The sequence below is a fragment of the Helobdella robusta genome (genome assembly GCF_000326865.2).
Source record: "Helobdella robusta unplaced genomic scaffold HELROscaffold_11, whole genome shotgun sequence".
Taxonomy (NCBI): domain Eukaryota; kingdom Metazoa; phylum Annelida; class Clitellata; order Rhynchobdellida; family Glossiphoniidae; genus Helobdella; species Helobdella robusta.
The window spans coordinates 713,054-735,768 of NW_008703617.1; the positions used below are offsets into that span (position 1 = coordinate 713,054).

At 35.4% G+C, this 22,715-nt stretch overlaps 5 protein-coding genes across 5 annotated transcripts; 3 read left to right on the plus strand and 2 right to left on the minus strand.

Moving 5' to 3' along the window:
• Positions 1–305: 305 nt before the first annotated feature.
• On the minus strand, positions 306–5,324 carry HELRODRAFT_167119 (hypothetical protein; the record flags this gene model as incomplete). Its single annotated transcript, XM_009012634.1, has 10 exons — positions 306–454; positions 693–818; positions 1,349–1,516; positions 1,735–1,878; positions 2,633–2,768; positions 3,067–3,236; positions 3,634–3,757; positions 4,049–4,233; positions 4,732–4,811; positions 5,239–5,324. 10 exons carry the CDS (start codon positions 5,322–5,324, stop codon positions 306–308), a joined length of 1,368 nt encoding a protein of 455 aa, XP_009010882.1.
• A 573-nt stretch (positions 5,325–5,897) lies between these two features.
• On the minus strand, positions 5,898–7,772 carry HELRODRAFT_167120 (hypothetical protein; the record flags this gene model as incomplete). The annotated part of the gene is made up of 4 exons (XM_009012635.1): positions 5,898–5,936; positions 6,173–6,342; positions 6,484–6,591; positions 7,646–7,772. 4 exons carry the CDS (start codon positions 7,770–7,772, stop codon positions 5,898–5,900), a joined length of 444 nt encoding a protein of 147 aa, XP_009010883.1.
• A 1,448-nt stretch (positions 7,773–9,220) lies between these two features.
• HELRODRAFT_185255 (hypothetical protein) lies at positions 9,221–15,285 on the plus strand. Its single transcript, XM_009012636.1, has 16 exons — positions 9,221–9,327; positions 10,203–10,236; positions 10,381–10,464; positions 10,696–10,791; positions 10,886–10,990; positions 11,107–11,276; positions 11,459–11,542; positions 12,741–12,887; positions 13,065–13,161; positions 13,277–13,440; positions 13,560–13,669; positions 13,816–13,976; positions 14,090–14,191; positions 14,273–14,399; positions 14,688–14,788; positions 14,941–15,285. Exons 2-16 carry the CDS (start codon positions 10,225–10,227, stop codon positions 15,103–15,105), a joined length of 1,725 nt encoding a protein of 574 aa, XP_009010884.1. The 5' UTR covers positions 9,221–9,327; positions 10,203–10,224; the 3' UTR covers positions 15,106–15,285.
• A 3,077-nt stretch (positions 15,286–18,362) lies between these two features.
• HELRODRAFT_167122 (hypothetical protein) lies at positions 18,363–19,787 on the plus strand (the record flags this gene model as incomplete). The annotated part of the gene is made up of 1 exon (XM_009012637.1): positions 18,363–19,787. One exon carries the CDS (start codon positions 18,363–18,365, stop codon positions 19,785–19,787), a length of 1,425 nt encoding a protein of 474 aa, XP_009010885.1.
• A 204-nt stretch (positions 19,788–19,991) lies between these two features.
• Positions 19,992–21,038, plus strand: HELRODRAFT_109014 (hypothetical protein; the record flags this gene model as incomplete). The annotated part of the gene is made up of 2 exons (XM_009012638.1): positions 19,992–20,423; positions 20,513–21,038. Exons 1-2 carry the CDS (start codon positions 20,119–20,121, stop codon positions 21,036–21,038), a joined length of 831 nt encoding a protein of 276 aa, XP_009010886.1. The 5' UTR covers positions 19,992–20,118.
• Between the last annotated feature and the right edge of the window lie 1,677 nt (positions 21,039–22,715).

Consider the following 22,715-nt stretch of genomic DNA (forward strand, 5'->3'; position numbering starts at 1 on the left):
TTTTAGATTTTGAAGAGTTAAATTATTCTTATTTTACGGAAAATTATTTTATTATTATTATTATTGTTATTATTATTATTGTTGTTATTATTATTGTTGTTGTTATTATTATTATTATTGTTGTTATATGATTCGCTTAGCGGGCTCTTTTCATTTTATGGATTTTCTTTTAACGAAAAAAAAATGTGGACAAGTTTGATGAAGTTATGTTCAATTCTCATCGCTACCACCACCATCATCATCATCACTACCACCACCATCATCATCATCACTACCACCACCATCATCATCATCACCATCGTTATTCAGTCATTTGATGAATCTCTGGTCCCGTTGTAAGAAGAGCTACCGTTGGAGCTTCTTCTGGTTCTCATAGAGGATATCCTATTTATCATCAGCCGTCTGAACTCTTCCATCTGAACCCTTCTCTCTTCCCGCCTTTGCTTCCAGACGTCTGGTGGCAATGGTGGTAGCGATGGTGGTGGCGAGATTGGTGATGATGATGGTAATGATGATGGTGATGATGATGGTAATGATGATGGTAATGATGATGGTGATGATGATGGTAATGATGATGGTGATGATGATGGTGATGATGATGGTGATGATGGTAATGATGATTATCTCATAATGACGATGGTGATGATGATTATCTCATAATCGCCATCATCACCACCGCCACCATTACCAACTCATTCGCCACCTAGCGACGTAAATAAGCAGCAGACACGGTGGCAGACTGCTGATTAGGATGATGTAGAAGAGTGTACTCTTCAAAATGTTCGTCGTGTCAACCAGCAGGTATATGTCCTCTGTGGCTTTGTGTTCGTTCGTTCATTCGTTCATTCGTTCGTTCGTTCGTTCGTTCGTTCATTCATTCATTCATCCATTAATTTAATCAATCATTCATTCACTCACTCACTCACTCCTTCATTCATTCATTCGCCTCTATCACAACAACTACAGCTTTTACTGCTCTTTATAACATTGCCGTAACTTTAAAGTTTAAACACCAACAAGAACCACAAATGAATGGAATAATAATAATAATTAATAATAATAATAACAATAATAATAATAAGAACATTCATTTATTTTCTAACTTTAAATACCGAATATCAATGATGAAATAACTCTAAAATCCTATTAATCTAATATGAGTACATTCTAGAGGGGCTGGTTTAATTGGTTCGGTTGGGGTTCAATCATTCTTATTTGGCGTTATCAGTCAAATTTTATGATAAACATAGAGTTGCCATAGCGTTAATAGAATGAAAATAATATATTTTATAATAATAACAATAATAACAATAATAATAACAATAATAATAATAACAGTGAAACTAACCTTTGCACTTCCGGTCAGCTTGCATTCCCTTGTTATCCCTGCAGATGCACTCGCTAACATTCCGCGTTCCCAGCATGGCACTCGCGCACGTCAAAAGTGGCGATTTGCAGTTACCGTCGCCTTTGTCGCAAGCTGTGGCCGACAGTAATGATGATGATGATGATGGTGCTGGTGATTATGATAAAAAGGATGATGATGATGATAATCCTAAATTTAATCTCACACTCCAAAGGTCAATCATCATTTTTCTTTCCACTCCCTTCTCCATCCATCATCATCACATAGCCTTAAATCCCATAGTTGGTGATTATCCTCCCGAATTTCAAATCCCAAAACCCTAATCCTGATTAACTCTCCCACACATTCATTCCCAATCCCAAACGCACTCCTTTCCTGGCAGGCTACGCCTTTCCAGCCCTCGACACACTTGCGGTTCTTGCATTCGAAGTTGGTACCGAAGGACTGACTCTCCAAGCAGTTCATCAGGTAGGTGTAACCTTCACCAAACTCGTAACGTTGTGGAAGATCAACTGACGATGATGACGACGACGACGATGATGATGATGATAGTAATGATAATGACGCACACAAACACGCGCGCACATTGTAGACACACATACACACGCACACAAACATACACACACACATACACACGCACACAAACATACACACACACACATATACACACGCACAACATGCTGTAGCAAGACACATCTGATGTTGTCATGGATAATGATAATTTGGTCAATTAAACCAATTAGATTAATTAAAACCAACTAGATTAACTAAAACCAATTAGATTAACTAAAACCAATTAGATTAACTAAAACCAATCAGATTAATAAAAAACAATTAGATTAACTAAAACCAACTAGAATAATTAAAACCAATTAGATTAACTAAAACCAATTAGATTAACTAAAACCAATTAGATTAACTAAAACCAATTAGATTAATTAAAAACAATTAGATTAACTAAAACCAACTAGAATAATTAAAACCAATTAGATTAACTAAAACCAATTAGATTAACTAAAACCAATTAGATTAACTAAAACCAATTAGATTAATTAAAAACAATTAGATTAACTAAAACCAACTAGAATAATTAAAACCAATTAGATTAACTAAAACCAATTAGATTAACTAAAACCAATTAGATTAACTAAAACCAATTAGATTAATTAAAAACAATTAGATTAACTAAAACCAACTAGAATAATTAAAACCAATTAGATTAACTAAAACCAATTAGATTAATTAAAACCAATTAGAATGATTTACTTGCGTAGATGGACGAGGCATTGACCCCTCCACATTTGAGGTTGTGGCTGTCGACGCAACTTTTGTCGCACTTCCTCTGGTTGCTGGCCACTGTGTAGCCCTCCAACGAGTTGCCACACGAACAATACCTTGTGTTCTTTCAATCAATCGATCATGAATGAATAAATGAATGAACGTACGAACGACCAAACGAACGAACGAATGAATGAATGAATGAATTATAGAATGACCGTGCGTATGAATAATTTAATTTTTTACATGTTTATATATCTACTTATCAAACATACATTTACTTAGTTATGTATTCATCCATCTTTGTATCCATCTATCCATCCATCCATCCATCCATCCATCCATCCATCCATCCATCCATCCATCCATCCATCCATTCATTCTTTCATCCATCCATCCATCCAACCACACATGCAACCAACTTTGACAGCAGCGAACGAGAAATTGTACTCCCGGCACTTGGAATAACAGGTATTGAGGAGAAAGACGAACTTCTTGTTTGTTTTAAAAAAAATTCCAGAGTTTTTGCCTGTCAGGGTAGAGTTTGGGTCTTCCTCGAAGCAACTCAGAAGGGCAGTAGCGTATATGGGGTCTGAATTGAAGAAAAAAAATGTGTGTATCATCATCATCAGCTGCTCCAGCATCATCGTCTTCTTCTTCTTCTTCTCAAACTTCCTCTTCTTATTAATCATCGTCGTCATCATCAGCACAACAACATCTCCATCATCTCTATTATCGTCATCGTCAACAACATAACAACATCATTATCATCATCATCATTACCTCCATTATCATCATCGTCATCATCAACAACACAACAACAACATTATCATTATCATCATCATTATCATCATCTTTATTATTATCATCATCAACAACAACATCATCATCATCAACAAACAACAACATCATCATCATCAACAAACAACAACATCATCATCATCAACAAACAACAACATCAACATCGTCATCATCGTCGTCATCCTTACCACTGTACACTGAAAAATGATCAGGTCCTCCACAAAAATCCTCCGAGTCGGAGCACCTAATGCTGCAGTACAATGAATCGACCTTGTGGTCCAAATTGCTACCACAGTGGCACTGGAAGCCACGCTGATGATGGAGAGAAGGTGGAAATTATTCATTCATTTATTTATTCATTCACTCATTCACTCACTCACTCACTCACTCACTCCCTCACTCCCTCGCTCACTCACTCACTCTTTCATTCATTCATTCATTCATTCATTCATTCCGAAAAGTGCAACAGAAAAAGTTGTTGATGCTCGTTTCGAGTCGTCTGTCCTGTTAGAGTTTTGTATTGAATATTTTCTAATCTTTCGGAGTGTTTCTGGTTGGTTTTAGAGTGTGTTTTACTGAGAAATACTACTTGAAACTCCTCACTTTAACGGCCATAAAGATGGCGGCGATGCTGGTGCACAGAGCTTTGCACTCTTGCAACTTTGTCACTTTCGCATAGGTCATTGAGGCGAAAAATATGAAACAGCCGACGTAATAGAGGTGAAGGTCGTCAAATTCTGTGTGGTGTGTGGGGGATGTGGCGTGGTCTTTGTAGCGTGGCGTTTGGTCTTTGTGGTGTGTGTGGTCTTTGTGGTATGGCGTGTGTGGTCTTTGTTGTGTGTGTGTGGTCTTTGTTGTGTGTGTGTGGTCTTTGTGGTGTGTGTGTGGTCTTTGTGGTGTGTGTGGTCTTTGTGGTGTGTGTGGTCTTTGTGGTGTGTGTGGTCTTTGTGGTGTGGCCTGTGTGGTCTTTGTGGTGTGTGTGGTCTTTGTGGTGTGGCCTGTGTGGTCTTTGTTGTGTGTGTGGTCTTTGTGGTTTGTGTGGTTTTGTGGTGTGTGTGGTCTTTGTGGTGTGGCCTGTGTGGTATTTGTGGTATGTATATTTGTTTATTTGAAAAAAAAAAAACGAAAGCCGCCGTATGCCTGTACAGTAAATTTAAATAAAGGTGTTCCTGTCTTTGTTTTGCTTGTTTGTATTGTATGTATAATTATGTGTGTATGTGTATGTGTGTGTATATATATGTGTGTGCGTGTGCGTGTGTGTGTGGTTGTTTGATGTGAGTAGATACCCTTTCCAAAAATTTCAATCTCAGTGATGGTCAGCGGGCCCAACATTTCGTTGCCCCTTGCTTGTTGTAGCAAGACGTATCTGATGATGATGATAATTAGGTTAATTATATCAATTAAATTTATTAAAGGTTAAAGGTTAATCCCTCTCTTTTAAGTTTGCTTCAGAGGTTTCAACGACAAACACACACAGCGTGTATGAATGCGCGTGCAAACCACGCATCATACACATTGCATATGATAGGCGGAGATCTCTTTGTATTCGAACCCAGTCATTGCAGTAGCAAGACCAGGCCCCCTTTAAACAATGAGCCATCACGCCACCATTAAAACTTAAAACTAAGTGGATTAATTAAAACTAATTAGATTAATTAAAACTAATTAGATTAATTAAAACTAATTAGATTAATTAAAACTAATTAGATTAATTAAAACTAATTAGATTAATTAAAACTAATTAGATTAATTAAAACCAATTAGATTGATCGAGACTAATTAGATCAATTAACCTGAAGTACTGTTTCTTCTGGCATAGAACGCTATAAGGTATCCCAACAACGGAGACATTTACGGGTCCAATGATGCAATTTACCATGCCAACTAATGTACTATGTGTGTGTGTGTGCGCGTGTGTGTGCGTGTGTACGTGTGTGCGTGTGTGCGTGTGTGTGGTGTGTATACAAATTTTACGTTTTGGATCCTGTAGTAAACATATGGAGCAAGAACTTGTCTGTTAAGCTGACTTGAAAACTAGCTATTCTCGCCACTGTGGTACGAAATTCGTTATCATCATCTCCAAATTGTTTGTCTTTTCATCATTATCATCATCATTTTCGTCGTCATCATCACATCCCTATCTAATCACTAATCCCTAACCGGTCTCGACGCTGGGGTATCCAAAGATATATACATCAACCATCTCTATTATCGCCATTCTGACTAGATCGACTAGCAAATGTTTTACAATGTCATGGATACCTGCGAGATTTTGCATTTCGAAATAGTTTGGCCCCAGTATAAATCCATCTACTACATATTCCGATCCGAAATTCCCTCGACTTGATGCCTGTCTAAAGGAGCTGTTGTTTTTTTTTAGTTTTTTATTTATTTTTTTTCTATTTTATGTTTTTTGTTTGTTTTAATTATACAAAATTTTGATAGGATGTATCTATTTTGTGTAATTAGATTGTCCGATAAGTCTGTGTGCCTGTTTGTGTGTGTGTGTGTGTGTGTGTGTGTGTGTGTGTGTGGTGTAAAAAAATTTCAATCTTACCTGGATTTTGTCGCTTTTCCAGCCGCTAAATTTTTTCTAATTTTGTCGGCCTCTAGAACGTTGAATGGAAAAATTTAATTAAAGTTTTATATCTGTCTGTCTGTCTATATGTATGTATGTATGTCTGTCTGTATGTATGTATGTATGTATGCATGCATGTATGTATGTACGTATGTATGACCTTTACATGTATAATAGTCAACCCTTAGGTAGCCAGGTATGCAAGCACATTCTGTCCAGGGCTTTTTGTTGATTAATGACACCAGGCATACTTGCTTAGGGCCGCACCCGCCTTGGTTAACGCTGCAATCTTTTTTGCAATCAACATCAACAATCCAATCTAGCTACCAGTCATTCGTTCATTCATTCATTTTTTTTATTCAATCATGTATAAAATCATCTTTCCATCCATCCATTAATTCATTCATTTATTCAATCACTAACTCAATAATTTATTCATTCATTCATTCATTCAACTGACCTCTTTCTGAGCAGAGAATTCCTTTCCAGCCTGGAGCACAACTGCACTGTTTGGCGATCTCATCAAAAATCGTGCCAATGATCTCTGGGTCTTTACACTTGGACACTACTGATTGGTTGTACGTGTTGAAGAACTGGAAGAGCCCTTCGTTGATTGGTTGGATGGTTGATTGGTTGGTTGGATGATTGGTTGGTTGGTTGGTTGGTTGATTGGTTGGTTGGTTGGTTGGTTAGTTGGTTGGATGGATAGTTGGTTTGGTAATCCATTCATTCATTCTTTCGTTCTTTAATTAGTTAATTAAAATATCTATATATTTATCAATGATTCATTGTTCTTTTACTTAAATTGATTTTTACCTGTTCATTCATTCATCCATCCATCCATCCATCCATTCCTTCATTCATCCATCCATCCATCCATCCATTCATTCATCCATCCATCCATTCATTCATTCATCCATCCATCCATCCATCCATCTATCCATCCATCCATCCATCCATTCATCCATCCATCCATCCATCCATCCATTCATTCATTCAGTTCGCTAGCCAGAGTAGACAGGTAGTTGGGATTCGAAATGGATCTCATAGTAGTTTGAAAGACAGCCGCATTCTTTCGTTATCTCCTTGCAATAATAAAAAAAAATATTAATAACAATAATTATAAAATTATTATTATTAATTACTATTAATATTATTATTATTATTATTATTATTATACTGCACAATGAAATTCTTTTTTTATTTCATTCCACCTATTGATTTATTGATGATTAAAGAGTTTCAATTAGTCCCGTAGTATCGTCATCTTACGCAATTTACTGTGAGTGGAACGCGATTTGAACTTAACTTAATGCTGATTCTATTTCTCTTTGTGCCCATTCTAAATTGTATGGCAAGCATTGTAGAATATCTATATTATTTACATTCTTAATTTTAACTTTTATATTTTATATCTATATAATTTACATTATGAGTTTTATTATTTTAACTTTAACTTTTTAATATTTTAACTTTAACTTTTTAATATTTTAACTTTAACTTTCTAATATTTTAACTTTAACTTTTTAATATTTTAACTTTATAATTACAACACCCTATGTTTTAGAATGAAATTAAAAGGATGTTCTCATTATAACTGACATCATACACGGCGTATGTACGTTGAAAATGCAGGCATATGAGCAGGCAGGTGTAGTCAGAGGTCACATTTTCGTGTGTGTGGACGAATTTCGATTCAAACTTTTTCGTGTAGCCCATCAGCGAATTTCTCGTGTTGTTTGAGGTCATTACTGAATTATTTGGATTTGGTCAGTCGATTGGTTGGGTGGTTGATTGATTGATTGGTTGGTTGATTAGTTGACTGATTGATTGATTGGTTGGTTGATGGTTTATCGATTAGTTGGATGGTTAATTGATGATCTGGTTGGCTGGTTAGTTAAATTAAATAAACATTCAACCAACCAATCAATCAACAAATCAGCCAGCCAACCAACCAACTAACCAACCAACCAACCAATCAACCAACCAACCAACCAACCAACCAACCAACCTACCTACCTACCAACCAACCAACCAACCAACCAACCAGCCAACCAACCAACCAACCAGCCAACCAACCAACCAACCAACCAACCAACCAACCGACCGACCGACCAACCTACCAGGTTTCACAGAGTAAACGGAGTGATGAAACTCCCCGCCACATTTTTCAAACTCATTCTCGCATTCGGTTGAACAGATATCTGAAAAGACTGGGTATTTGGCGTTTATTATGCACGTGCAACTGGTTTTTCTCTGGTAAAAATTTATTTTTCTCTTTAATTTAAGGTTCAACGCTTCTTCTTCTTCTCTTCAGGCACACATACACACACACACAGCCACACACACACACACACACACACACACAACACACAACACACTCACACACAGACCAACAAACACACACACACAAACAAACACACTCACACACATGCTTTACTAACAATAGCAAAAAAATCATGGTTATTCATTTCACAGAATTGTTTACATTCATCCAGAGAATCGGCCATCGTGTAGTTGAGTGGCGTCAGTTGACTAAAGCAGCCTATGTAGTCGCCACAACTACTGCCTGCTAACGTGTGTGTGTGTGCGTGTGTGTGTGTTAGCGTGTGTTGTTTGTATTATATACGACTGATTCATTAATTGATTCATTGTTTGTTTGGTTGGTTGGTTAGTTGGTTGATTGATTGGCTAGACGGTTGGTCGGTTGAATTGCTGGCTGTTTGGTTGATTGGTTGGTTGATTGATTGAATGCACTTGGTAATTCGATCTTAATAGAGGAGACACTCACTTATAATAATATAAATTATTACAATTTCAACCAGCAGTGTTCTTAACATGCTAATTATTATTATTATTATTATTGTTGTTGTTATTATTATTATTAATCTACCATTGTTTAAACATGTGAAAAAAGAAAATATTATTAATAACAATAAAGACGTAAGATGGAGAAATTTCTAAGCTCAATGGTATAGCATTGAATTTAAGACAAATGTTAAGCTTTAAGAAGTGCTAAAATTTACTTTTTTTTTGCTTTTATTAAAAATTTAATATAGTTTTTATTGGAACTGTGACATATTTTTATTTGAAATTTGTTACACTTCAATAACTTAAACCTCATTTATACTATACTAAACTAAGGATGTTGATAAATTTTTTACTTTAAATAAATCTCGTCTTACTTACTAAAACTTAAAGACAGGAAAACGGACCTGATCTTTGCCGTATTATTTGATATATTTCTCGTTTTTCGCGAGCGATTTTTCACTAAAATTTCAATTTTTTTTAATTTTAGGCCCAAGTTAGTGAAAATTTCTTAATTAGAGTATGTATCTGAAACTAAATTTTCAGTTGAAATGTTTGTTTAGAAGTCTTATTTTGTAAAACAATCTGAACAGGATTTTCACTGTTTACCTGTGCTGAAGGCTGAAGCTGTGCCTTTTAAAAATTCATTTTTTCATAAATTTAGAAGTTTAAAAAATGGACATTTTAATTTTGTTTTAAAAAGTTCTGTTTTTTAATTCTAAAATTTTAGACCGACGTTTTTAATGTAAATTTCAGTGGTAGTTCAAATCAAACATGTTCAGTTTGTGTTGCCACTTGTTTGTATTTAAAAAAAAAGTTAAAAATGTATAAATAAATGAAATGATAGAAAGAGTTTTTAAAATTTAAAATATTAATTTGATGATATTATTGAAAAACTCATTGTTAAAATTTTTCCTACTTGTATTTATTTTTTTTATAAAATAATATGTTTTTTGTTTATTCTAGACTAGAATCTATTTACCACTTAATAACACCACTCAAAGAAGATTTAAAATGTTTTAATTTCATATAAATAACCACTAACCAAAAAATAAATTCGAAATGTTAGACAGGGGTCCTTCTCTGAAATTAATTTAGTGTTGTCAAAATCTTTTTAGTGTAATTAGGCAGGTTGAACTTATCATTCTGTTTTTATAGAATGCCTAATCAAGCTGCTTCAATTTTTCAAAATATTTGATTTGAAATTTGTCTGAAAGTGTTTATTCATTCCCTATCTCATTGTATTCATTCAACCATTCAATTAGTTATTCCAACACAGTTCAATGCCCAACACGACTGCTTATTTATGCAAATAATAATTTTTTTATCTGAGAATTAAATTTGTTTTCGTATAAAAATTGAATTTAAAAGGTGAATCACAGAAAAGTTGAAGATGCCTAAAACTGTAAGTATGCTTCGGCATGTCTTACCTGCCTTACCTCTATTATAATGTCTAATTTTTGAGTTATTTCAATATTTATTTAAACTTTATTATTCATTTATTATTACAATTAATATATTTATTATATATTTGAAATTAACTTGTAAGGTGAATGTTCGTGTGACTACAATGGATGCGGAGTTGGAGTTTGCCATCCAAAATACCACTACCGGGAAACAACTTTTTGATCAGGTCTTTATTGTATTAGATGTATGTATGTATGTTTATATATATATATATATATATATATATATATGTATGTTTGTATGTATGTATGTTTTTTTGTCTGTATGTATGTATCTTTGTATGTATATATGTGCTTATGTTTGTTTGTATGTCTGTATGTAAGTATGTTTGTTTGTATGTATGTGTGTATGTTTTTGTGTACGTATGCATTGATGTATGCGTGTTTGATCCTACCAGGTTGTGAAAACAATAGGCCTGAGAGAGACATGGTACTTTGGCCTGCAGTTCACTGACAGCCAGAATCTAGTTACGTGGTTGAAGCTGGAGAAGAAGGTCTGTGGTCGTGATAGTGATAGTTATGATGATGATGATAACGATGAGGATGGTGGTGATGGTGACGGTGATGATGGGGATGATGATAACAAAGGTTCAGAGCCAGGATGTAAAGAAGGAGACACCTCTGCAGTTCAGATTCAGAGCCAAGTATTACCCGGAAGATGCCTCTGAGGAGCTTATCCAAGACATCACCAAGGTGATGATGTGGTGATAATTATGATAATGAGTACGAAGTTAGTGATGATGAGTGTGAGAATTCTACTCACAAGCCCAATCTCCCAAACGACTAAACCAAATGCACCATCCAAACAGCAAATGTTCTACCTACAAGTCAAGGAGGCCATCTTGTCCGACGAGGTGTACTGCCCTCCGGAAACGTCTGTCCTGCTTGCTTCGTATGCCGTTCAGACCAAATATGGGGACTACCAGCCTCAGGTACATCTCCCTGGCTTCCTGGCCAATGATAGGCTGCTGCCTAATCGGTTAGAGATTTATTTATTAAGTAATGAATGAATATTTATTAGGTTGATCTTGTTGCCGTGTATGTATATATTTGATTGGGGTTTTTATGTATATGGTACATACTTTAGTTTGTCAGTTATGCTATTCATTCATTTATTTCATTTTTTTCACACTGTACATTCGCACCTAACACAACCTTCAGAGTCTTAGACCAACATACAATGAGCAAGGAGCAGTGGGAGGAACGTATTACTGTGTGGTTTCAAGAGCACAAAGGAATGGCAAGGTTTGTCTGCGTGTGTTTGTGTGCGTGCGTGTGTGTGTTTGTGTGTGTGTGTGTGGTTTGTTTGTGTGCGTTTGTGTGTGTGCGTGCATGGGTGTGTCCTGTAATTAGATTGGCTGGCTCTACAATGAGGATACAAATTTGCATTTTGATAGTAGTATAATTTTTATCTCGTTGAGTGTTGGTGAGTGTCATGCTTTTTTTGTGTTATTTGTGGTCACATTTATAAGTTTTGTTTGTGTTTGTGTTTTTCAGTGTTTTTGTTTAGAATTGGGATTAACTTGTAGGAATTGTATGAGTTTGTATGAATTTGTATGATTGCATGAATCTGTATGATTGTATGAATCTGTATGATTGTATGAATACATTAATGGCTCCTGTATGCTATTTCAGTGCTTATCCTCTTTGTTGATTTAATTAAAGCCCTTAGCTCATTTGGTTGTTTGTGCCTTCGTTCGTGGTTTAACTTTGTGATTTGACAGTTTTATGTACGAAATGAGTGAGTGAGTGTATGTATGTATGTTTGTATGTATGTATGTGTGTGCAAATATGCATGTCAAATTTTTTGCCAAAGAGTGTTATTCATTAAAATTTCGTTTCCTTGCTGTTCAAAGTCTTATCAATATAATTGAAGGTTTTCACTGTTTATTAATTTTAATGTATGCGTGCCTATACACTCAGATAGGTTATGTACAATGCATGCTTCATCAATATGTACAGTATTTTAAAAGGTACCCCTTGTAACATGAGATCCAGTTCTAGTGTGTGTACAGGAATCAATTTTTCTCGTTAAAAATTATTCATTTGAATGTAATTTAGCTTTAATTTGGGTTCGGTTTCTGAAGTTTTTACATTTAATTAATTTAAAAAAAAAGTTCTAGTGTAACTAATTCTATTTTTGTATAGAATTTTTATTGATACTCTTACAGTTACAACTTCTGCAGTTGCTAATACTGCTTCCATATTGTTTCTTCTACCTTCTCTCGTTTTTATTTCGGCTGCTACTACGTCTGCCGCTACTACTACTAATACTACTACTGCTACTACAACAACTACTACTACTACTGCTACTACTACTACAACTAATACTACTACTGCTACTACAATACTACTACTACTACTACTACTGCTGCTACTAAAACTACTTTTACTGCTACTACTACTGCAATCAATCAACCAATGACGCAACTGCACCATCCAGGGAAGACGCCATGCTGGAATATCTGAAGATAGCGCAAGATCTCGAGATGTACGGCGTGAACTTCTTTGAGATCAAGAACAAGAAGGGCACGGAATTGTGGCTCGGTGTCGACGCACTCGGGATTAACATCTATGAGAAGGAAGATAAGTGAGTTTCTGTGATGATTGATTGGTTAGTTGATTGGTTGGTTGATTGGTTGGTTAGTTGACTGGTTGGTTAGTTGATTGGTTGGTTGGTTAGTTGATTGGATGGTTCATTGGTTGGTTAGTTGATTAGATGGTTCATTGATTGATTGGTTGGTTATCCTACCAATCAATCGATCAGATTGACTCCGAAAATTGGCTTCCCGTGGAGCGAGATACGTAATGTGTCATTCAGTAGCAAGAAGTTTGTCATCAAGCCCATCGATAAGAAAGCCCCGGTTGGTCGAGTTACACGCGCACACACATGCAAACAATAAACACACACATATACATACCTACATACACGCACACACACACACACACACACACATACATTTATTTACTGGCATACAGGATTTCATCTTTTACACGAGTCACATGCGCATCAACAAGCGCATACTGGCACTCTGCATGGGCAACCACGAGATGTATATGAGACGCCGCAAGCCAGACACCATTGAAGTTCAGCAGATGAAGGCGCAGACGCAAGATGAAAAGATGGCCAAACAACAGGAGAGGTCTGTCTGTATGTCTGTCTGTGCTTGTATATGTCTGTCTGTCTGTTATTAATTGATAGACTGACTGTTGTATTCATGGATTTACTTACTGATTGGCTGATTGTTTGCTTGATTGACAGGATGTTATTGCTGAAGGAGAAGCAGCAGAGAGAGGAGGCAGAGAGGCAGAGGAAGGAACTGGAGGATAAGTTGAAGAAGTATGAAGAGGAATTCAATAGAGCCAGGATTGGTTAGTGTAGTGGCAGGGGGGCTATTTTTTGAAGATTAGTTTCTGATTGGCTGGCTGGTTGATTAATTGATTGATTCAATGGACGGCTGAGAAATATTTTATTTATTTCAAAACCTAACACACGCTCGCTCACTCACTCACCTCAGAACTGGATAAGAGCCACAAGATGACGTTGAGTTTGGAGGAGAGGATGCGAGAAGCAGAAAGAGAGAGACGAGAACTGGAAGAAGCACAGAGGAAAGCAGAGGAAGCTAGGAGGGAGGCTGTCATGGCCGCTGACCTTGAGAAGGCTGAAAGAGAAGCCAAGGTCAGGGTGTTTGTGGTTGTCCTGCTCTTGCCAGTCATAGTAATGATTGTGACGTTGATTGACATTCCTTCATTTCATTTCCTTCACCACATCATCATCATCATCGTTACTAGGAGAGAGAAGCGAGAGAGGCGCAGGAGGAGTTGGATAAAAAGATCGAAGAAACGAGAATGAAGGAGGAAGAATCTAGAAGGTTGCAGGCAGAACTTGAACAGGTACGCTCATTGCTTGGTTGATGGATTGATTGATTAATTGATTGATTAATTGACTGACTGATAGATGGATTTTCCACACAGGCCCGTATACAGATGGAGGAGAACAAGAGGGCCCTTGAGGAAGCCCTGGCCTCTCCCAAGAACACCAATGTGCTCGTCATTGAGCATGAAACTGCAAGCGAGGATGATGATAAAGCTTCAGAACAGAGTTTGTGGTGATGTCGATGATGGTGATGATGATGATGGTGTTGGTGATAAGAGTTATGATAATGATTACCTCAAACCATGATGGTGATGATGGTGGCGCTATCGATGGTACTGATGATGCTGTTGGTGATGATGATGCTGTTGATGATGATGGTGTCGGTGATAAGGGTTATGATGATGATTACCTCAAACAATGATGGTGATGATGGTAATGATACTGATGATGTTGGTGATGATGATGATTATGGTGTTGGTGATAAGGGTTATGATGATGATCGCCTCAAACTAGGTCACGAGTTGTTGACTGTTGAAAATGGGTCGATTCCTCGCCCGGAAGAGGAACGACTGACACAGGCTGAGAAGAATGAAAGGATGAATGCACAGCTGAAGGTTGTAACTGTAATGGTAGCTGAATGATGATTGGCTTCTCTGCTCTCTCTCTCTCTCTCTCTCTCTCTCTCTCTCTCTCTCTCTCTCTCTCTCTCTCTCTCTCTTTCTCTCTTTCATCATTAGTTTCTTCATTCAATTGTACCACCAATCAGTCTCTGAGTGCTGACCTGGCCGAAGCAAAGATGGACAGCCAGGTGACGAGGAACGACATCCTACACAGGCAGAACGTGAACCAGGGTCGCGACAAGTACAAGACTCTGAAGCAGATCAGGCAAGGCAACACTAAGCAGAGGGTCGACATGTTCGAGGCCATGTGATTGGCCAGCTGTTGTCGCCTGGTGATTTGTGATTGGTGGAGCGTTTTTTTTCTGTATTGAAATTGGTTGATCTTTTGTGTCGAGACTTATGATTGGCTGGGAGGATGAGGTGGCTTTCCACTGCAATATTTTATTGGCTGGTTGGTCATGTTGCTTTCATTTCATACGCGATTTAAATAATGATCGTGTTAACTTTTTGTTTGTCTTTACTTTTACTTTAATTGATGGCCGAAAAATTTATTTATTTGTTTGTTAATTTGTTGATTGATTGAATGATTGATTGAATGATTGATTGAATGAATTATTGAATGAATGAGTGAGTGGATGGATGGATGGTTGAATGCATGGTGCATGGATGTATTTGATGATCATATTATATAGTGCTATATAGTCAATTGATCTATTTGTTAGTTTTTAAATTGAGTGATTGATCGATTGATTGATGGGTTGATTGATTGATTGATTGCGCGTTTGTTTGCCAGTGTCTTACAGTGAGATAATTTTTTTTCCTCGTCTTTCTTGAGATGAGGAACGGTAGTCTTCGAGTCAAGTCACGAAAGAAATCTTCAGTTTCATAACTAACTAACCAACCAACTAACTAATTAATTGATTGGTTGATTGATTGATTGATTGATCGATTGTATACGCCTAGTCCGACCAACATAATTATATATTTCATAATTCACTTATAATTCATTCTTAGCTTTTGTATAACCTTAAATCATCATTATTAATGACTTTCTATATTGTATAATTTTTTGTACTGGACATTTTTTATAAAACACACAAATACCTTTATGTATACCTGTGTATAGATATATATATATATATATATATATATACATATATGTATATATGTGCTTCATATATTGATATATGCCTGATTTTTTTCTATTCATATATATATATATATATATATATATATATACATATATATATATATATCCTATACATGTAGAATCGTGCTAATACATGTTTTTTTTGTATGTAGTCTTTGATAGTTGTGTGGTTTGTTGTTGTTGTTGTTGTTGTTGTTGTTGATTGCTATTATTATGGAAGAGAGAGAAAGAGAGAGAGAGAAAGAGAGAGAGAGAGAGAGAGAGATCACTTCGAATCAATTTTTTTTTAAACAAGTGACCTAACTAACATTCATTGCATTCCGTTGTCTCTTGTTATTATTGTTATTATTATTGTTGTTGTTGTTGATATTGTTATTATTGTTATTAACGTTCCTATTATTATGATCATGTTAATTATTACTTCGTAGCTATTTTTACTTTTCAAAAATCCCCTCAATCATGCTCTTACCCTCTATATTTTTTTGATTTGTATAGAAACAAAAAGCTCCGCGGAAATGTTTGTTGATTGGTCGGTCGGTTGATTGATTGATGGGTTGGTTGATTGATTGATTGATGGGTTGATTGGTTGATTGATTGATTGACACATAATTCTTTTAATATATATATATATATATAGTATTATTAAATTCTTAGTCATTTTCCTCAGCTGTCAGTCAATTCGCAATAATAATAATAATAATATTAATTTTTATTATTTTTGTTATTGTGTTTCTTTTTTGATTTTTGGAGCAATGAAGGCTTAATAACCCCTGTTTTTTTCCTGTAATAATCAAAATATATGTAATTAAAGAGAAACTGATTATGAATTCAAAAGCCTAAATTATTATTGTTATTGTTATTATTATTATAAATATTTATTATTTGTACTTAATGAATTTTCTATTCGAATTTTTCAGTTCACACTTTTTTAGTCTTGCTTCGACTCTTGCACTGTTGTTCGTTCGTTCCTTCAATCTTTTTTTCTTTCTCTCACTATTTATTCATTCAATCATTCTTTCATTCAGCCATTCATTCATTCAATCAGCCATGCATTCATTCATGCATCCTATGTGTAATGATTCATTTGTAGGTTGACTGTTTGATTAGTGTTTTCTCTCTCTCGAGTTTACGATTGAATGATTGATTGGCTAAAAGATTAATTGATTGAATGAATGAATGAATGATTGATTGATTGAATGAATGATTGATTGAAATAAGGATTGATTGAATGAATGGTTGAATGAATGAACGATTGAATGATAGTCAGTATCACATCACTCGCTACCTTAGTCAGAGCCACATACTTCACCCTTTACTTTATACATTACGAACGTATACTCGCTTTTTGACTGATGATTGCTATAATAATAATCACAGTAAGTGATAATAATAATATTAATAATAAGCGATAATTATGGTGATAAATAATAATTAAAAATAATATTATTAAAACAAATTATATATGATGGGATTGATTCAATTAATTAGTTTTTCATAGATAGTCAAGTGAATGACCCGCGTTCGTTAATTAATTGATGTAATTATTACTATTTTAATATAATTGTTCTTTATTATTATCATTAATTATATTGTTGTTGTTGATGATGATGGTATTGTTGCATAGCTACGTGCCTGGCGTTTCTTAAAAGGTTGATACAAGCTTCATTCATATATACATACATACATATATATATACAATACATACATACATACACACATACGTGCATACATACGTACATACATACAAACACACATACAATCGTAATGGTGCCTGTGTATGCATTTGCGTATCTTGCATCTTTCTTGATAATATTATTACTGTATTAAATAATCTTAATTGCAATTATTAATTATTCGATTTATCAATTATTGATTATAATTATATATATGCGTTATAATTATACTACATGGATAAGATTCATGCATAATGAAATATGGAAAAATTCGAAATATTTGTTGACTATTTCTTTATACACAAACAAACAAACCCACACACTATATATATATATATATGTGTGTGTGTGTGTGTGTGTGTGCGCGCAACCACCAGTGGTAATACATTTATGATTCATAGTTTATTTACATAGCAATTCATAAACTATGATATAATAATATAATATATCAGATGTTATGTTATATCAAGTGTTTTATGATTGCATTGCAATACTTGTGTGTGCGTGTGCGTGTGTGTGTGTCTAGTGTACTTATACGTGTGTCTGTGTATGCAAATATTAGAAATTTTACGTTGATGATGAGCAGTGAATGTACATTGGGAATTTCCCTCGTAATTTTTAATATCCTCTCTCTTTCTGTCTGTCTGTCTCTCTCTCTCTCTCTCTCTCTCTCTCTCTTTCTCTCTCTTTCTGTATCTATATAGAGCTGTGACCACTAAAAAAAATTTGTTTATTCGCAATATTCATGAACGCCAACAATAATAATAACAATTATAATAGTAATAACAATAATAGTAATAATAATAAGAGTAATAATACTAAGAGTAATGATATGGATGAAGGCAACGATAACATTTGTTGCGGCAACTGTATAAAAAGTGAACAATTCATCTTGAAGTTGTTCACTGTACTCCGAAGAGCCGAGTTGAAAATTTTAGAATTGCAAGCTCAAAACAACAACAGTTGTGTTAACTCTACGTGTTGTGGTTTTAACGGCGGACTTTCATTGCATGATGACGACAGCGCTGATGGTGGCCGTTGTGGTCATGCTTATGACGATGATGAAATTTGTCGAGAGCTATATCCGAATCTGCAACATCGAAATCTGCAACAGCAACTACAACAACAACCTTATCATCGTCGTTATCATCAGCTGCAATTGAAAATCCAACGACAACGTGAGTTAAAGAACTTATGTCGTGAAGAATCCGACAACTGCAACAAAACCAGCAACAACAACAACAAAACCAGCAACAACATCAACAAAACCAGCAGCAACAACATCAACAAATCGGACGGCGATGATATAAGTGATGTATTTTTACTCTCATCTGATTACATCATCATCTCTAAAAATGATTGCCAAGATGGCAAAAACTGCAACAACAACAATAATAATAATACTAACAATAATAACAATAACAATAAACAACGCGGGAAATTCTTTTTCAACTTGGGTGCTTCCGGCTTTGGACATCTTTTAAAGAAAAAAGTTATAAACATCAGCAAATGCAACAACATTAATAACAATAACAACAACAATAACAACAACAACAATAATAACAATAACATCAATAATAATAACAACAACAACAACATTAATAACAATAGTATCAATAATAATAATAACAATGGCAATAATAATAATAGTAACAACAACAATCACATCAACAACATTCGTGACAGCAATATAGACGATGGTTTCTTAACTGCGACGCTCCTTGCTGCTACCACTACTACTACTACTACTACTATTACTACCACTACTACTACTAATAATAATAATAACAAAATTGTATACCTCACTCGCAACGACAACAACAATAATAATATTCTTACGTCTGTTTTTCCATACTATAACAATGGCGATCACAGTTTTGAGAGCAACAGCAGCAACAACATCAAAAACAGCAATAACAACATCGCAAACCACAACAACAACAACAACAACATCACAAACCACAACAACAACAACATTACCACCAATGACGACGACATCGTTCTAATCAGCGTCTGCGACCAGTGCCAGCAGACGTACGACGCAAACGATTGCAGCGACGTCATCGGCCACCGCCCGGAAAATCACTGTCCTCTTTGCAGTCAGGCTGTCCGGCCTGGAAAACTCCTGGAGCACCTAGAAATCATGCATGACGTCTTGGAGACCTTATAGATAGTTGAACAGAGGGTAACAAAAAAAAGGGAGAGGAAAAAACAGAAAGAGAGATAGAGCAGAGAGAGAGAGAGAGGGAAAGAATGACTGAAGCGATAGGATATGAGTATTGAGGATTGTATTTTAGTTTAGGTTAACTTTTAAAGATTACAGATTTTTTTAGCTTTCCATATAAACTGTTTAAAATTAAACTTCCGTGTTTTCGAGAGACAGGATTACCGGAATATTTTTAATTTTTTTAACAATTTGAATTGTTTTTCGAAATACACAAGCTTTTTTTTACTTAATTTATTTTATATTTTAAAAAATTTGAGAAGAAAATTGATTGACAATGGCGTTGAATAAATGTTTCATTCCGAGAAATTCTGGCGATCGAATATCGTTCGGGTTGTTTGTGGTCCTCGTACACGCCGTTGCTTTCTACGAGTTGTTCGTCATTCTGCCGTACATCGATTACGAAAGGACGGGAACGTTTTGGTTCCACACAGCTGCCGGATTGTTCATCTATTTCAACGTGATGCTCAGTTTCGTCCAGCTGATTTTGATTGACAGTTCGACGGCCAATCAGGTGCTGCCAACTCTGCTGCAGCCAGGGTGGAGGTACTGCTCGCAGTGTCAGACTAACTCTCCACCGAGGTATTTTATTATTTATTTCCAATCAAGTAAGTAAATTCAAATTTAAACTTGTTAAAACTGAGTTTACTTTACTTATTAACATCCTACAGATCATCTCACTGTTGGGTCTGTGACATCTGCGTGACCAGGAGGGACCACCACTGCACGTTTACAGGCAACTGTGTTGGCCATCAAAACCAGCATTACTTCTTCTCCCTCCTGATCTATCTGCTCATTGGTGCAGTCTACTGCAATTACCTCAACTTCGACTACACTTTTGAAGTTTTGGGAGGTTTGAACTTCACAGCCATCTTTACCATGGTAGTACCCATGTTATCCTGGGCACTGAATTTCTCTGGGGCTGTGGGTTTTTTTGCTGCTTTCATCTCAGCCACTTGCATAATATCAATGGTGCTGTTCACAGTTTTGTTGATCTATCATGGGAGGAATTTGTTATGTGGACAGACATGCATCGAGAGAAGTAGCAGCATCCATGAGTACGATTTGGGAAGCTGGAAAAGGAATGTGGAGTCGTTGTTGGGAGAGAGATGGCTGGCTGTGTTGTTGTTTCCTGCCCTTAAGTACCAGCAGACATCTGGCCTCGAGTTTAAAACTCATTTGGTTAAGCAGATGTGAAAACATGCTTGATTAAACAGATGCGACAGTGTGTGTTTGTGTGTGTGTGTTTAAGTGTTGAGTGTGTGTATGTGTTTGATTTGATTGTATGTGTCTCTATATGTGTGTGTATGTATGTTTGATGGGGTATTGTTTGTTTTTATTTGTTTTGAGTACTGCACTAATGTATGTATATATGTATGTGTGTGTGATTTTGTATTGTACATGTGTGTATTTAGGTGTCTTTCTATGATTTAATATAAATAAATGTTTAGATAATTATTCATCTGACTGGGAACTATTTTATTTGTATGCATTGATTGATTTATTGATTGATTTATTGATTGATTGATTGTGGTTCTTGATTCAATCGCTATATAGTGTTTTTCATTTGGTCGCAAGCAGATACGAGAAACTGTGTGGTCGGTGGTGCTGTTTGGTCTTATTTTTCAAAAGTTTACAGACGTGAGATCAAGATAAAAACTAATGGTCTGGAATCGTTTAGCATGCATTGAGTAATGAACCGCTTCTAAATTAATTAGAAGGTGTAAAGTAATTAAAATGGTTGTAATGTGGCACACTTACAAGCAGATCGGTAGCTATATAAACAACGCAGAAGCGAGATTCAAGAGAGAGAAAACAACGAAGAAGAAGAACGAGATTTAAGAAGAGGTCAGAAGAAGTTTCGAGCAGAAGAAGAGTCCTACTATCGCAGAGAAGTTTTGTGTGCGAACTGCAAGCAAATTAGCGATAACGTCCGAGGAAAAGTTCATCACGGAGAATTCTACACGCGGTCTGCCAGTGAATTACGATAATCTTCAGAGAAGCGAATACTGAGGATTTACGGCCAAGAAACATCTGACTAGATTAGCTTCATTATTGACGATTGGTTTTATTCCGTGATTTACCTGTCGATTGGATATTGCGCTGCATTCTTTCTAACGATTTTAACGATTGAATAAACGAGTGATTGAGCCCGGCAATCAATACACACAAGTGATTGCCAGCGCTGTTTTCTTTCTGATAAAGTTCATCTTAAATAAGTCTGTTGAGGTGTCAGGAACCCACGTAGAGAAAATTAACCACACCCTACAAGTTCAAAGGGTCGGTTATAACGATATGAAATTAATTTATTTTTAGTTTTTTATTTAAGAAATTATTTTTAATTATTTTAAATTATACATAATACACTTTTATATTCCCTCAATGTGGCTATAATTAAAAATAACGAACAGGCTATTGGTGTATGCTTGTATGCAGTGTATGCTTCCTTTTATATTTCATCATCATCATCATAATCGCTTCTATCATCATCATCAGTCGTCTTTATTATTATTATTGATAATATAATTATTAATATTATTATTGATGTAATTTAATTTATATATATATATATATAAATATATCTTTCTTATTTTATTTTACAAATGCTGATTCAATTATGCTATCAATTACATTCTACTAATATGGCAGTCATTATTCATTGATATGTGTATGTGTATGCCTGTGTGTGTGTGTGTGTGTGTGTGTATGTGTATGCCTGTGTGTGTGTGTGTGTGTGTGTGTGTGTGTGTGTGTGTGTGTGTGTGTAAGTAGCTAGAGTTTGAACATGCATTCATTAGATAAGCATATGAAATAATATAATGAAAATGGCAACAGCCATGATGAAACCTACTTCAATTTAAATGTCATCCATGG

Excerpts from the sequence above, each read along its gene's own strand:
- HELRODRAFT_185255 (XM_009012636.1), top strand. Across the intron at positions 10,465-10,695 it reads GGAAACAACTTTTTGATCAG|GTTGTGAAAACAATAGGCCT; the intron begins GTCTTTATTGTA and ends TGATCCTACCAG. Across the intron at positions 10,991-11,106 it reads TTATCCAAGACATCACCAAG|CAAATGTTCTACCTACAAGT; the intron begins GTGATGATGTGG and ends CCATCCAAACAG.